Genomic DNA, 12367 nt, shown 5'->3' on the forward strand with positions numbered 1-12367 from the left:
CTAACGGACCTTGGTGAAGTATCTAGTAGATACAATGCTGATGCAATGTGTTTATTTATAGAAATGTACAATTATCTTTATAATGGTACCAGCCTCCAGTGTTTATTTGAGCAACTAGAATCACTATAATTAATTATTCTACACCTATTACATACTTAAAAACCTGCTTTTTCTGCTACGCACTAAATAAAGAAGGCAGGAGATGGGAAAGAAACCTGCATAATCAAGCTACACTTATTTGTGACCTGTACCAACACGGACTTCGGGAGACCAGCAGTTCGAGGGAAAATGTTGCTACCAGCTGGCATTGTAAATAATTAGGCAGTGTTGGCCACATTTGTTAGCACAGAAATTGCCACTTCAGCAAGTTCTGATACTGCACTATAGCTTCTATTAAAGTAATTTGTCATACATTTCATTAACCTTGGCAGTGCAATTTCTGGGAAAATGATTTTAATTATATTATATATATACACTGTCAAATGTACAGCAAAAAGCTGCTTCAGCAGCTAAGAAAATGAAAAATCATTAAGAATAAGCCATGTTCTTTCTAATGAACCCATGAAGTCCAACAGTCAAAGTGCCGCCTTTTTTGTCAATATGTAGTCTTAGTTTGGCAATTTTAAAAACCAAATGAAAGTTGATGGTGTATGAATTAAAATAAAAAATCAAAATGATTACTTCAAAATGCAACTACTGTATTACCTTTTCCCCTGGGGTCACAGAGATCCTCCATATGCAGTGAGTATAAGAAGGATAACCATTTGGGAACCCTGGAGATGAAAGATTGCCTGTGGAATCTTGTAATGTTTCCCCGCAAGCTGAAAAACACGCCAAATATATTATATCAAGCTGTATACAAGCTAACAGGACGAAGGAGCAAACAGCATGGAAACAAAAATAAAAAATGTAATAGATGAATAAAATGTTTTGGGTTTTTTTAAGCAGCAAATGTCCTAAATTACACTAAATCAATGCAGATTACTTCTGCAGTGAAATTAAGGGGGAGATGCATCAAGCTTTGGTGAGAGATAAAGTGAGATAAAAGTACCAACCAATCAGCTCTTGTCATTTTTCAAATACAGTCTGTAAAAGGACAATTAGGAGCTGATTGGTTGCTACTTTATCTCTCTCCACTTTATCCTTTTCCAAGGCTAGAAGCCCTATATTGCAAGAGCATTCCAACTGCCAATTCAGCATTTCTGATCTTGATTAGGGATGTGCAAGTTCGGATTTTCCCGCCAAATTCTAATTTTTCCTGTCAAAAATCGGATCTCAGAAAGAGGCAAAACATCATATTTCATGGAAAATCATCATCATTCCTGGACAAAAGTCCATGAAGGATGATGTTTGTCCATGAAAGATGACATTTTGCCTCTTTCCAAGACCCGATATTTGGCGGGAAAATCCGAACTAATCCGAGCCTGCACATGCCTACTCTGATGGGTATTTCAGAAAGCGATTCATCCATTTGTTGCCTCGGTAGCAAGTGATTCAACTAAGACTCTTTCACACCCCCTCCGCTGTTCCTGCGCTTTGCATCTGAAAATTAAAGTCTGAAACCTGAATTAAAAATAGGATGAATAGATTCTTACAAACAAAATCCCGCCATTGCATTCTAATCTGTAATGTAAGGTTGTAGGCACAGCATGGGCTATTACTCAAACATCAACAAGAGCTAAATATACAATAGATTGCAATAGTAAAAGCACAGCACACAATGTAAAGAGAAACTTATTAAGACTACATTACTAAATTGAGTCTAAGGTGAATGTTTGTTTTCTTGTGCTGTACTGATTTTCTAATGTATATGAGTGAATGAGCCGTAGAGACTGGGCAAGTACAGAGGACTCAGGGCCAGATTCAGAACCGCACGCTTGCGCTGTGCGTACGTGCATGCTTCATTCTGCGTGCGCGATCTACACACTGCGATCGCAACCCTCTCGCTCACCCAGCAAAGGCAGCCCAGGGTAATGAGTGACAGAAGAGGCCATTTGTGGGTGGTAACAGGGGCAGGACACTAATAACAGGGGGTTGGAGATGCGAACGCAGGCGTGCCTGGGTGTTTCAACGCTGTTTTAGAGGCGTGCATATTTAACAGGCAGCGTCATAGTACACGACACTTGCCATTTTTTTACACTGATTTCCTCGCAATGCTTGCGGTAGGGTAAAGCTACCTCAAGCACTGCATTCACATCCGATGGTGCTCGATGTACCAATGTTTTAATACACTTCCTGGAGATGACGTGTTGCTAATGGGCGGCTCTGCCTGTGAGATTGGGCGTACGCATACACAAAGTGGCCACTCGCTAAGACACTGTGGACCTGCATATGCCTTGGCGAGCGATCGCTTCCTGTGGCGTCACTTTGAAAAATCTGCATACGCATCTAGCGAGCGTACGCAGATAGCGAATGGGTCTGAATCAGGCCCTCAGAGTCGTAAGCTATTTCAATCACATCTATACTTACAACGGAATGGATATAACTGGGTTGTAATGGGGCATCCTAGCATAGGCAAAGTTCAGCGAGGGCATTATACACTGCGGACTATGTAGAGATGAATGGAAGCCTAGTTTGCATGTTTGTAGATGTATTTTTGCACCTAGTACAGGAGTGTGCACTGATGATGAACGCTTGCTTAGTAAACTTACAGGACCTCCAAGTTTGCTTGAAGCCTACTGTGTGCAGCATCAGCATTAATGCACTTGTGTTATACCAGTGATGCAAACAAACACATACATTATAGTGGCCGGATGAATCTCCAGCCTTCAAAAGGGCCTCATATTACCTTTAATCTTAAATTAAAATGAAACCTCGTTGAAAGACACACCTACAATAACAAAACAATACGATATACAGAGCGTGACATACTATACCAAGCAATATAGGGCCTCCTGTTGGCCATCACTGTTTTACAGCGGCTGAAGAGAGAAGCAGCTGACGGTTAAACCAGCGCTGTCCCCAGTGTGTATACCTGGCGGCTGCAGAGAGGAGCAGCTGCTGGGGAAATGTAAAGCCAGCAGGGCCTCTGCCCCCCCAGTGTATATCCGGAGCTGCAGAGAGAAGCAGCTGCTGGGGAAATGTAAAGCCAGCAGGGCCTCTGCCCTTCCAGTGTATATCCGGAGCTGCAGAGAGGAGCAGATGCCGGGGAAATGTACAGTTAGCACTGCCTCTGCTCCCCCCCAGTGTATATCCGGAGCTGCAGAGAGGAGCAGCGGCTGGGGAAATATAAAATCAGCAGTGCCTCTGCCCCCCCAGTGTATATCCGGGGCTGCAGAGAGGAGCAGCTGCTGGGGAAATGTACAGTCACCAACGCAGCTGCCCCCTGGGCGTATGGCATGCCTCCCTTTTAACAACAGGCTGGGGCAAGCTCTGCACTCCTTCAGAAGCTGGGTTATCCCCAGCCCTCTTCCTGCAATAAATGTATTCTGCAGGCATGCGCGCAGCATCCATTCAGCTTCTCCAGGGCTGGCACGTCGCCCGGCTGTGGCGATGGGGGTGCCCAACCTCCTGACCACCCGCCTGACACTTCAGCCCACGGGTGGAATAGCGGGACAGTGCCGACAAAACGGAACTGCACCACTGAAATCGGGATGTTGGAAGGGATGCGCTCTCTATGGCCCTGGCTGCTCCCCAGTGTATATATGGGGGATGCAGAGAGGAACAGCTACCGGGGAAATGTAAAGTCAGCAGCATCTCTGCCCTCCAGTGTATTTCTGGGGGCTGCAGAGAGGAGCAGATGCCAGGGGCATATAAATATATTAGAGCCTCAGCCCCCATACCATCAAAAAATATTGAATTGTTGATACATTGGAAAATTTTGTAAATATCGCTATCAAAATGAGGCCTGCTTTCATGATGATCCCGTATCAATTAAGATATGCAACCTCCAATTATGGATCACCAATTATCCTAAATATTTAAGTTCAAGTTCATGCACTTTATACCATAAACACTCCTAGATTTATGGTAAACAGGGTTTAAAAAAAGTCATGTTGGATAAGTTTTTAATAAATGTTCTTGACCTAATTCAATCATAAAAAACCTGACAATATCTAAGTGGGTTTTGGAAAAAAACATATAAGGCAGTTACATGGTTTCATCAATAAACCAAACCGTGAAAGCCCTCAAACCATGGTAAGTTTTTAGCTCTGGTACTATTCCTCCCCACTGATGCCAATAGCTGCTGGTTCTCCAGGAATATCACTTCATAGCCGACACTGAATATTGTGGGGGGAGAAGAGTACAGTAGGTTTACTGCTAAACATGTTCTTACTGCAGCATTTGCCTTTAAGTGTCCGTCACTACAAAGCTGCCAGTCAGTGCACTGCTGACATCACAATAACACAGACAGGAACACATTTACAGTTTCTACATAGCAGAATACCAGTCACTCTAATGTTAATCCACAGCATTATCAAACTCACTCTAGTTTAAAGAAATGACAGGTTACAGCTCATCTAGTAACTTTGTTTATATATTTATTGTAAGCTGTGTGTGTAAATAACAGTCACTTAGCTGCTCCTCTTACTGTCCATGGAATTATTGTTGTTCACTGTACTTATTTGGAGACATACCAAAATGACTGACTGGGAGGTATAATTTCAACCTGAAATATAGCTTCATGGATTAATATAATGGGCCCTGCATGTAGTATCATGCAGCCTTTGTAAACTAGTAAATGGAACAAAGCATGCAGATGAGCAAAATGCAAGCGAAGGTTACAAGATCTAAGAACATTTGGCTGACTGCGCTGAACATTTCTGCGCGTAGACCGCTCACATTTTATTGATCTTTGGCAGCATGGAAATCAACTGCTGAATTTACATTTCTTCTCCATATGTACCTGGACATCTATACAGCTTCCGGGCTTGTGCAATATCTCCTTTACTGAGTCGTGTGCGTTGACCAATAGGGGGTCGTAAACCATTTTCATCACGGGACGGAAGAATCGTATCCAAAAACATACCCCTAAAATATGATATACGTACAAAAAGAATCATCAGTTCTATTACACAATTGATCTAGCATTCTTCACTGTAAATAAAAAACTGTAGTCTAGGATCAAATGCTAGAAGATGGCAATTCAAGTCGGTGCGATGTGTCACCATGATGTTTGTCTTGTGCACCTCTATAGGGTGCGAGGGCAAATTAGGTATGTTTACAGGTCACAGAATGCCACCACCTGACTGTTACGGAGGCACTTCATGGGCACTGCATTAAACTGAATTACCCCTTATGTGCGTTTATCAACACAGATCTCCTAAATGGCGTGTCCTTCAATACACAAATGAACACTTGTTGAACTTACCAAAGCTGCCCCATGCAGTGTGTGAAATTCACCCCATATATTGATATGACCCCATCGCCTACACACAAGAGGCAACAACTTGGAATGGTCTTTCCTTCCTAGTGACTTGAATATTGGTTCACCCAGAAAAAGGTGCTAACATGTAAGAGTTTTAAACAATGCTGATAGCAGAGCACTTGAACTGATGGCATAAAAGGTTAGCAAGTCATCATACACACAAGCCAGTAAAGCTTGATGACTAGATAGAAAACATAGCTATAAATAGTGACGTAAAATGTATATAACAACACGCTTGTGTCTCATGTGATTATATACATTTTTCAATTGAACTGATGTAAAGTTAAAACGGTTTTAGAAACATGTTAAAAAAAAAAAAGATTTAAAACTATTCATTCCAGTTAAGTTAAAACTGCGCTTTAATGCAGGGTTCCAAAAAAACTGCCAGTGGAGATTACAAATAAATATATTTGACTTCAAACAATATATTTCTAAATGAATATGGCAGGTGTAGGAGTTACTATGAGGAAAACAGGGGGCCAAACATAATGGGATGTAAGCAGTCAGAAGTACATTTCTTGGTGATTTTGCAGGATTTAAAGCAGAAATTCCTTTAAAAAAAGGAAGAAGCAAAACCGAGAATCAGCACAACTCGCACACTATTTGGTACCATTACCAAGAGTTAGCAGGTTCCTTCACACATTCAGCTTCCTAGATTTTCATTGAAGTATTACAAACATTCTGCGACATATATATTACCTGCCCTTCCCTAACCCTCCAGTCTGGATAGATAGTGGATGTGATGCCTGCTGTGACCCAGACCACTACAAACATCCTGTGACAACGAATCAGCGGCTTATAGGAATGCAGGAACTTGACTTATCTATTTTTTTTTTAATCACCTATTTCACACTATTCCACTGTACAACTAAAGCTGGGTACATACCAGGGCAACCAGCGACACTGCTATGTGAGGTAATGATATATCACATAGCCATACACACTGCACGATCCGCTGCACGGCAAAGCTATATATCATTACAAGTCTAATGTAACTAGATAGCATCATCACTGGAATTCAACACATCTAATGGGAAGATGCAACCACCCAATTCATTGTGGTTTTTATGGTGATATATTGTATAGTGTGTACTAGAAATGTGGGGGTCTGGATTTCTGAAATCCGAAAACACCCGAATTTAGGGGTTCCAAGTAGAGATCGGATCAAGGTTTGGAACAGAGGACCTGATTCAGACTCTCTAGGATGCGTTCTCTCGTAGCCAGCCGATGTTTGCCCTCTACGCATGCGTACGCATCGCAGTGCGCGATCCAGTGCAAGAGATTGGGAAGCATTCGGTCGCTGCACATAGACAGCCCAGCAGAGAGAGTGACAGGAGAAGCCGTTTGTGAGTGGTGACAGGGGCTGGCCATTAAAAACGGGGGAGTGGAGGTGCAAACACAGGCGTGCCTGAGCATCTCAATGACGTTTCAGAGGCATGCATAATTTAGAGCCAGCGTCATAGTACACGCCACCTGGCTGGTTTATACACTGAAGTGCTTGCAATAGGGTATGGTCAGCCACAAGCGATGGTACCGATGGTTGCATACACTTCCTGGAGATGACGTGCGCAAGTGGGCGTCTTAAGACAGGCTGGTGGACATCTGCATTCACAAAGCAATCACACGCCAAGACATTGTGAGCGTGCTAATGCCTTGCCGTGCGATCGTCTGCCTTCCCAAATTTGCATACGCATCGTGCGAGCGAACGCATCGTGCGAGCGGGTCTGAAAGAGGTTCAGAGTCCCAGTTCAGATCTGTTGCCAGTTCGGAATCGGATTTAAACACCAAACTCTGGTTTTGGAATTGAACATTTTAGCTGTTTTTATTGATTTCTAATCAATTTGTATCCAAATCCAATACCAAAACACTTCATATGAAGATGAATCCAGATCCAAAACCAAAACGCATGGGTCAGTGCACATCTCTAGTGTGTACCCAGGTTCAGGGCCTATTCTGCATTGCATGTAAAGAGGTCACAATTTCGTTAGTTTCCAGGGATCGGGAATCCATGCGAATATCCTTCTGTATTTTGAGTCAGCCAAATCTATATTACCGCACCACCCCGAGCCTTCAGTTATTAAGAACAGCTATTAACATCACTATTGCACCGAACCTATCCTTGGTACAGGAGTTCCAACTGTAATTGTTTGGATCTTTGCATCTAGTCACATCTGAATAGCTCACAACTCAGTCTACACTCCCACAGTACTATTCTCCTATGTGCAAATCCCCCCTGCCATCGAGTAATGCCCCCTTGTATGTGCTCTAAGTTTCGCATGCAGGTTGCGACACATCTGCTGTTTCTTACAAATTGCGAGATCCGACTGCATTTGAATTTTCGTTTAAATCTGAATCAGGCCCTAAATTTCCAGTACTGAACGGATATCCTAATTTTGCCAGTAACGAAAAACAATAGCTTACATGTGCTACATAACATGCACACATATAGGGCGGGATGTAGTAAAAATTGCCTATGTAGGCAATATGTAGTATGAGGTACATAATGGCATTAATTATGTCGGTATATACTTAGAAATGCGATTAAAATCACAAAGGACAGCTCTCCCGATAAGAGCTGTCCTTTGCGTTAGAGGGCTTCCAGGTTTAATACCTAGAGGTTCCTCTGTGCATGTGCAGAAAGGCGCACGCTGCTGCGGGGGACACTGGGAGGTTCTATTATGCAGCTAGCAATGCCGCTGACCTGGGTGATGATGTGGGGGGCAAATGCATACTTTTGCAGCATGTGGATTTGTACTGTTTTTTTTTTTAGGGGGTGTGGTCACACCTCCCAAATGTGACAACACCCCAGTACCCAGGCCCGTCCCCGCTATCAACGGCCCTGCCAGTAATATCATACAGTATAGATCAGGATAGGTTTATTTTCGCTTTATACTTCGCAGCAGTGACAATTTACGGACCACTTAATCTTATTTTCTACTGATGGCTTTTTTTTGAGAAAGGGGATGAAGTACATGGGACTTAAATCTCAGCATATGAAGTACTCCATAATGCATTACATAATATAAAGCAGATGCCAAGTCTCACTGATGACTTGGAAGTTCAAACTAAATCAAAAATATACAAAGTGGATTTACTGTTTGTATGTGATAAAATACATTCTACAGCATTTAGCACACTAACAATGACGTGCCAGTAACTGCAAATCAGCATTAAAAAGTAACCTTGAGCTATAAAACTTCTGCATTTCTGTTTAAAAACATGCTTACTTTCTGACACATTGTAACTTTTGGATCCAACATGCAAAAGGAAGTGTACAGTATAGTAGATTGTAATATATGATATTGCTTGTATATAAATTAAAGAGAAGAAAAACATTCAATAGTTTTCCAAAATTGCCAGATGTTACCCGTTTTTGCTGCCACTCACCATGGTGAGCGGGGAAATATAACCCACCTTTTAATGAGTCAGAACAGCTGGTATGTATGTTGTCTGAAAAAACATTTAAAAATAGGACTTTTATGGACAAACTCCATAGCATTGACTTAGACCTAAGCTGTGTTGTGGTCATGTGAGTCTGTGTTTAATTACAGAGTCACTGTTTTCTTTTTGACTGTCCTCCATTCATTTTATACATTCCGGTTTCACTCGAATAATATGCCAGGAAAAATATAAACACATTTGTTTATGAAATTCTCAACAGTCTTACTTTTTTTTTGTTAAATAAGCATAAGTACTTGTAAGTATCAAAATACTGCCAGTTACGTTTATAAGCTTCATAAAGAACAAAGTCATGTACATAAATTAAAAGTTTCTGCTTGATCTAAATGGTTTAACAGTTTCAGGGAAAAATGAAAGCTCCAAATAGCTAGAATAAAATAGAAAAATTTACGCAATGCCTTAAACTGTGGTTCTTAATCTCAAACCTTTCCCAATAATTCACAGGTTCCTCAGTCCTCAGGACCCCAAACAGTGCATGTTTTCTAGGTCTACTCACAGAATCACAAGGGAAATAATTAGCTCCACCTGTGGATCTTTTAGTGAGTAATGAATGTGCACCTGCTGGGTGACCTGGAAAATGTGCACTATTTGGGGTCCTGAGGACAGAGTTTGAGAACCACTGCAATAGGTCATAGCTTAAGAAGATTTCTTTCTGTTGAAGCAGGTGGGATAATTACTGACCCAGCAAAAAGGGATAACTCACCTGTGGATGATTAAAGAAATCCATAGAACATTACCAGTAGGGGTACTTGAGGACTGTAGGTGAGAACATCAAATTTAAAGTATTTTTCTGCTGGATGTTCCCTCATTGTTGGTAAAAATGTGAACTACACAGATGTCGCCACATACACCGATCCTCAAATCGCACCATATAGCCAAGTTTAGTGCGCCATGGGCTTTACGACGTAGCTGCGTCAAAACACTAATTGTCATGATCAGGGTCTTTGCATCCCATAAAGACTTAGACATTGCTTCATTTCTGCTTACAAAGCACCTCCGAGATATTCCACTGCCATCCCCTGATTCACCTGTGTGATCACCTGTTCTGCCAGACCAATGACTGTGAACCACTCCATATTTAAACCTGCAGCAGGAGTCAGCACATTGTCTGAACAACTTAATTTCTTCCATGATAATTCTAGGCTCCAGGTCTCAGTACTCCTGTCTCCAGCATTCCCTGTGAACTATATTCTACCTCTCCATGGACTGCAGTATTTGCCGCATTGCTAACTATACAGCTACATCCAGGTGCCTCCGATTCATATGCTATTTTCAAGTGAACTCCAGTCACCATACAGCTCTATCCAAGTGCTGTTGCCATACCTGTCTCAGTCATCCACAGAGCCGTTTCCATACAAAGCTACTACCACCTGCTGCTGTGTTTCACCGCCAAGTCTTCATTGCTGTGGAAGTTTATCTGGCATCTGAAACATCCAGCTACTGTACTAGTGCGACATTATGTGCAAGACATATTCCAGTCCTCCGTTGTTACACTCAAGCTCTCCGCAGGTCTATTTCATGTTAGCAAATACATATACTGTGCTGACTGAATATTGGTTTCCCTGCGCTGTGTGTTGCTGTCTGGGACTTGCGCTAAGGAAAGTGTGCAGGTTCCAGGGATGTGTGCAGTGTGCAGAATACAATATCCATGCCAGAGACATTGGCAGACCTGTTCCAGGTCTCGTGTCAGAGCAGTGCCAGAGTTCTTGCTTCCTCCAGCTTGGCTCTGCATTCATAAGACTCCTATTCCTGGCCGGAGTTCTGAGTTCCACTCTGCCGGTACTAGATTGGCCTGTGTTCCAGGGTGGTCACCTTTGTCCCTGTAGTGTGCGTCCTTAGCTAATTGGCCAGAAAAGGCCAGCAGAGCTAAGTGCCACCCAGAAGGAAGTGTTGATATTCCCCTTGGGTTCAGGTGCATTTCCCAGCATCACTGTGGTCTGTGGTTCCTATAACTGTCACTAGTGTACCTTACTACCTGTCTGACTCGTGAGCATGAGTCACATACAACCTCCACGTTTCACTTGTACTTCAGTTTGACTCAAGGGTCCCGGGCCAGATCTACAGAAAACTAAACATGTGACATTAATCCTAAGTAACTAGTACAACTATAAGCAAACTATGAGGCAATTTTTTTTAAAAAGTACACAATCTAGGTTAAAAAGGCAAAGACAGATTTGATATGAGTGACCTGTGCCATGCATAGTTATATTTTATCTGCTGCTTTATACTAATCCCAGTGCAACAAAAAAAACCTAGTACTATCTTGTTGCAGCCGTTACTGTCTTTTTTCTCATGCCATGGCTGCTTGGCATCATATTGAGATGCCCACCAGCTGTGGTGGATATCCTTCTATATGCATACAAAGACTCACTATGGGTGCATCACTGCCCTATGCCAGGTTCAAAATGTCCAACTGAAAATGGCCTCTGGTGTGAGTGCAACAGCATCTTTAGATACTGAGACACCCACGACATACCAGAGTCTGGTAGCTTCCCCACCTCCCCAGTTACCACACTGACATTGAAATTGGAGCTGCATGCAATTTTGGTCTGCGTCTTTGAGCGGCAGCTATCAAGAGGCATGCGCAGAGGGAAACCATTGGCCACTTGTGCCTAATGGTTTCCCTGCATCCACCTCTGACCCCCGTTATGCAAATTATGGTTCAAAATTGAGAAAAAAAGTAGCACAATTGAGGAAAAACTACACCGCATGGGAATAGCACTATATGGAGCTAAAAGGATAGTTGTGTCCAGTGGCTATAAGCAATACAGGAGAATAAAATGGTGGAAATACCTCAAAGTGCAATTAGCAGTAAAATGCAGCATATGGAACTCACTAAAACAAGGAAAACCAACAATACCTGTACTTGAATATCAAAGGTACGTAGAATTATAGTGAAAACTAAACAGCGCTAATTACTGTTAGATGTATAAAATCCAACTGAATGTAAATATGGCAGATAATGGCCCCAAAATTCTTGGGACTGCATATGTTCAAGTGAAAAAAAAAAAACATTTTATTTCAGATAAATAAACACATAGCATTCGTTGTTACGTATAGACAAAACATAAAAAAAGGCTTAAAAAAGCTGAATTTTCCTGAACCATACCCTATTTGGCTGGTGGTGAGCGCAAACGGATGTCTTTCACCATTCGTTTGCAGGAACCACCAGCCAAATAGGATATGATTCAGCAAAATCCAGTTTATTTCTGTGAAATAAAATTTATTTATTTTTTTTCACTTGAACATTTGTAGTCCCAAGAAATTTTGGGTAATTTATCTACCATATTTCCATTCAGTTGGACTTTATACATCTAACAGTAATTAGCGCTGTTTAGTTTTCACTATATTTCCATGTATGAGTGGCTATAAGCAATAATATTTAGAAAATGTATACCCTCATTTGCTACAACTTGTTTTTTACTAATTAAACTAATCTGAAGATCCTTCATCCACCAAATAGAAGTATGGAATTATTAATGAGCTGGACATCAGATTTAGCCAGTAGGGAAGTAAATATTGTATTATGTTTTGGAAGCA

The 12367-nt window shown here is 41.8% G+C and overlaps 1 protein-coding gene across 1 annotated transcript in view; it reads right to left on the reverse strand.

Annotated features, from left to right (window-relative positions):
- TLL1 (tolloid like 1) overlaps positions 1 to 12367 on the reverse strand; it is a 222353-nt gene that overhangs the window by 40827 nt on the left and 169159 nt on the right. Inside the window, exons 9-10 of the mRNA XM_088450294.1 lie at positions 4847 to 4971; positions 706 to 821 (exon numbers count right to left, since the gene is read on the reverse strand). Coding sequence (XP_088306420.1) covers positions 706 to 821; positions 4847 to 4971 — 241 coding nt within the window. The remainder of the gene's footprint in view (positions 1 to 705; positions 822 to 4846; positions 4972 to 12367) is intronic.

The sequence above is a fragment of the Taudactylus pleione genome, unplaced genomic scaffold, assembly GCF_031769625.1.
Source record: "Taudactylus pleione unplaced genomic scaffold, aTauple2 ptg000513l, whole genome shotgun sequence".
Taxonomy (NCBI): Eukaryota; Metazoa; Chordata; class Amphibia; order Anura; family Myobatrachidae; genus Taudactylus; species Taudactylus pleione.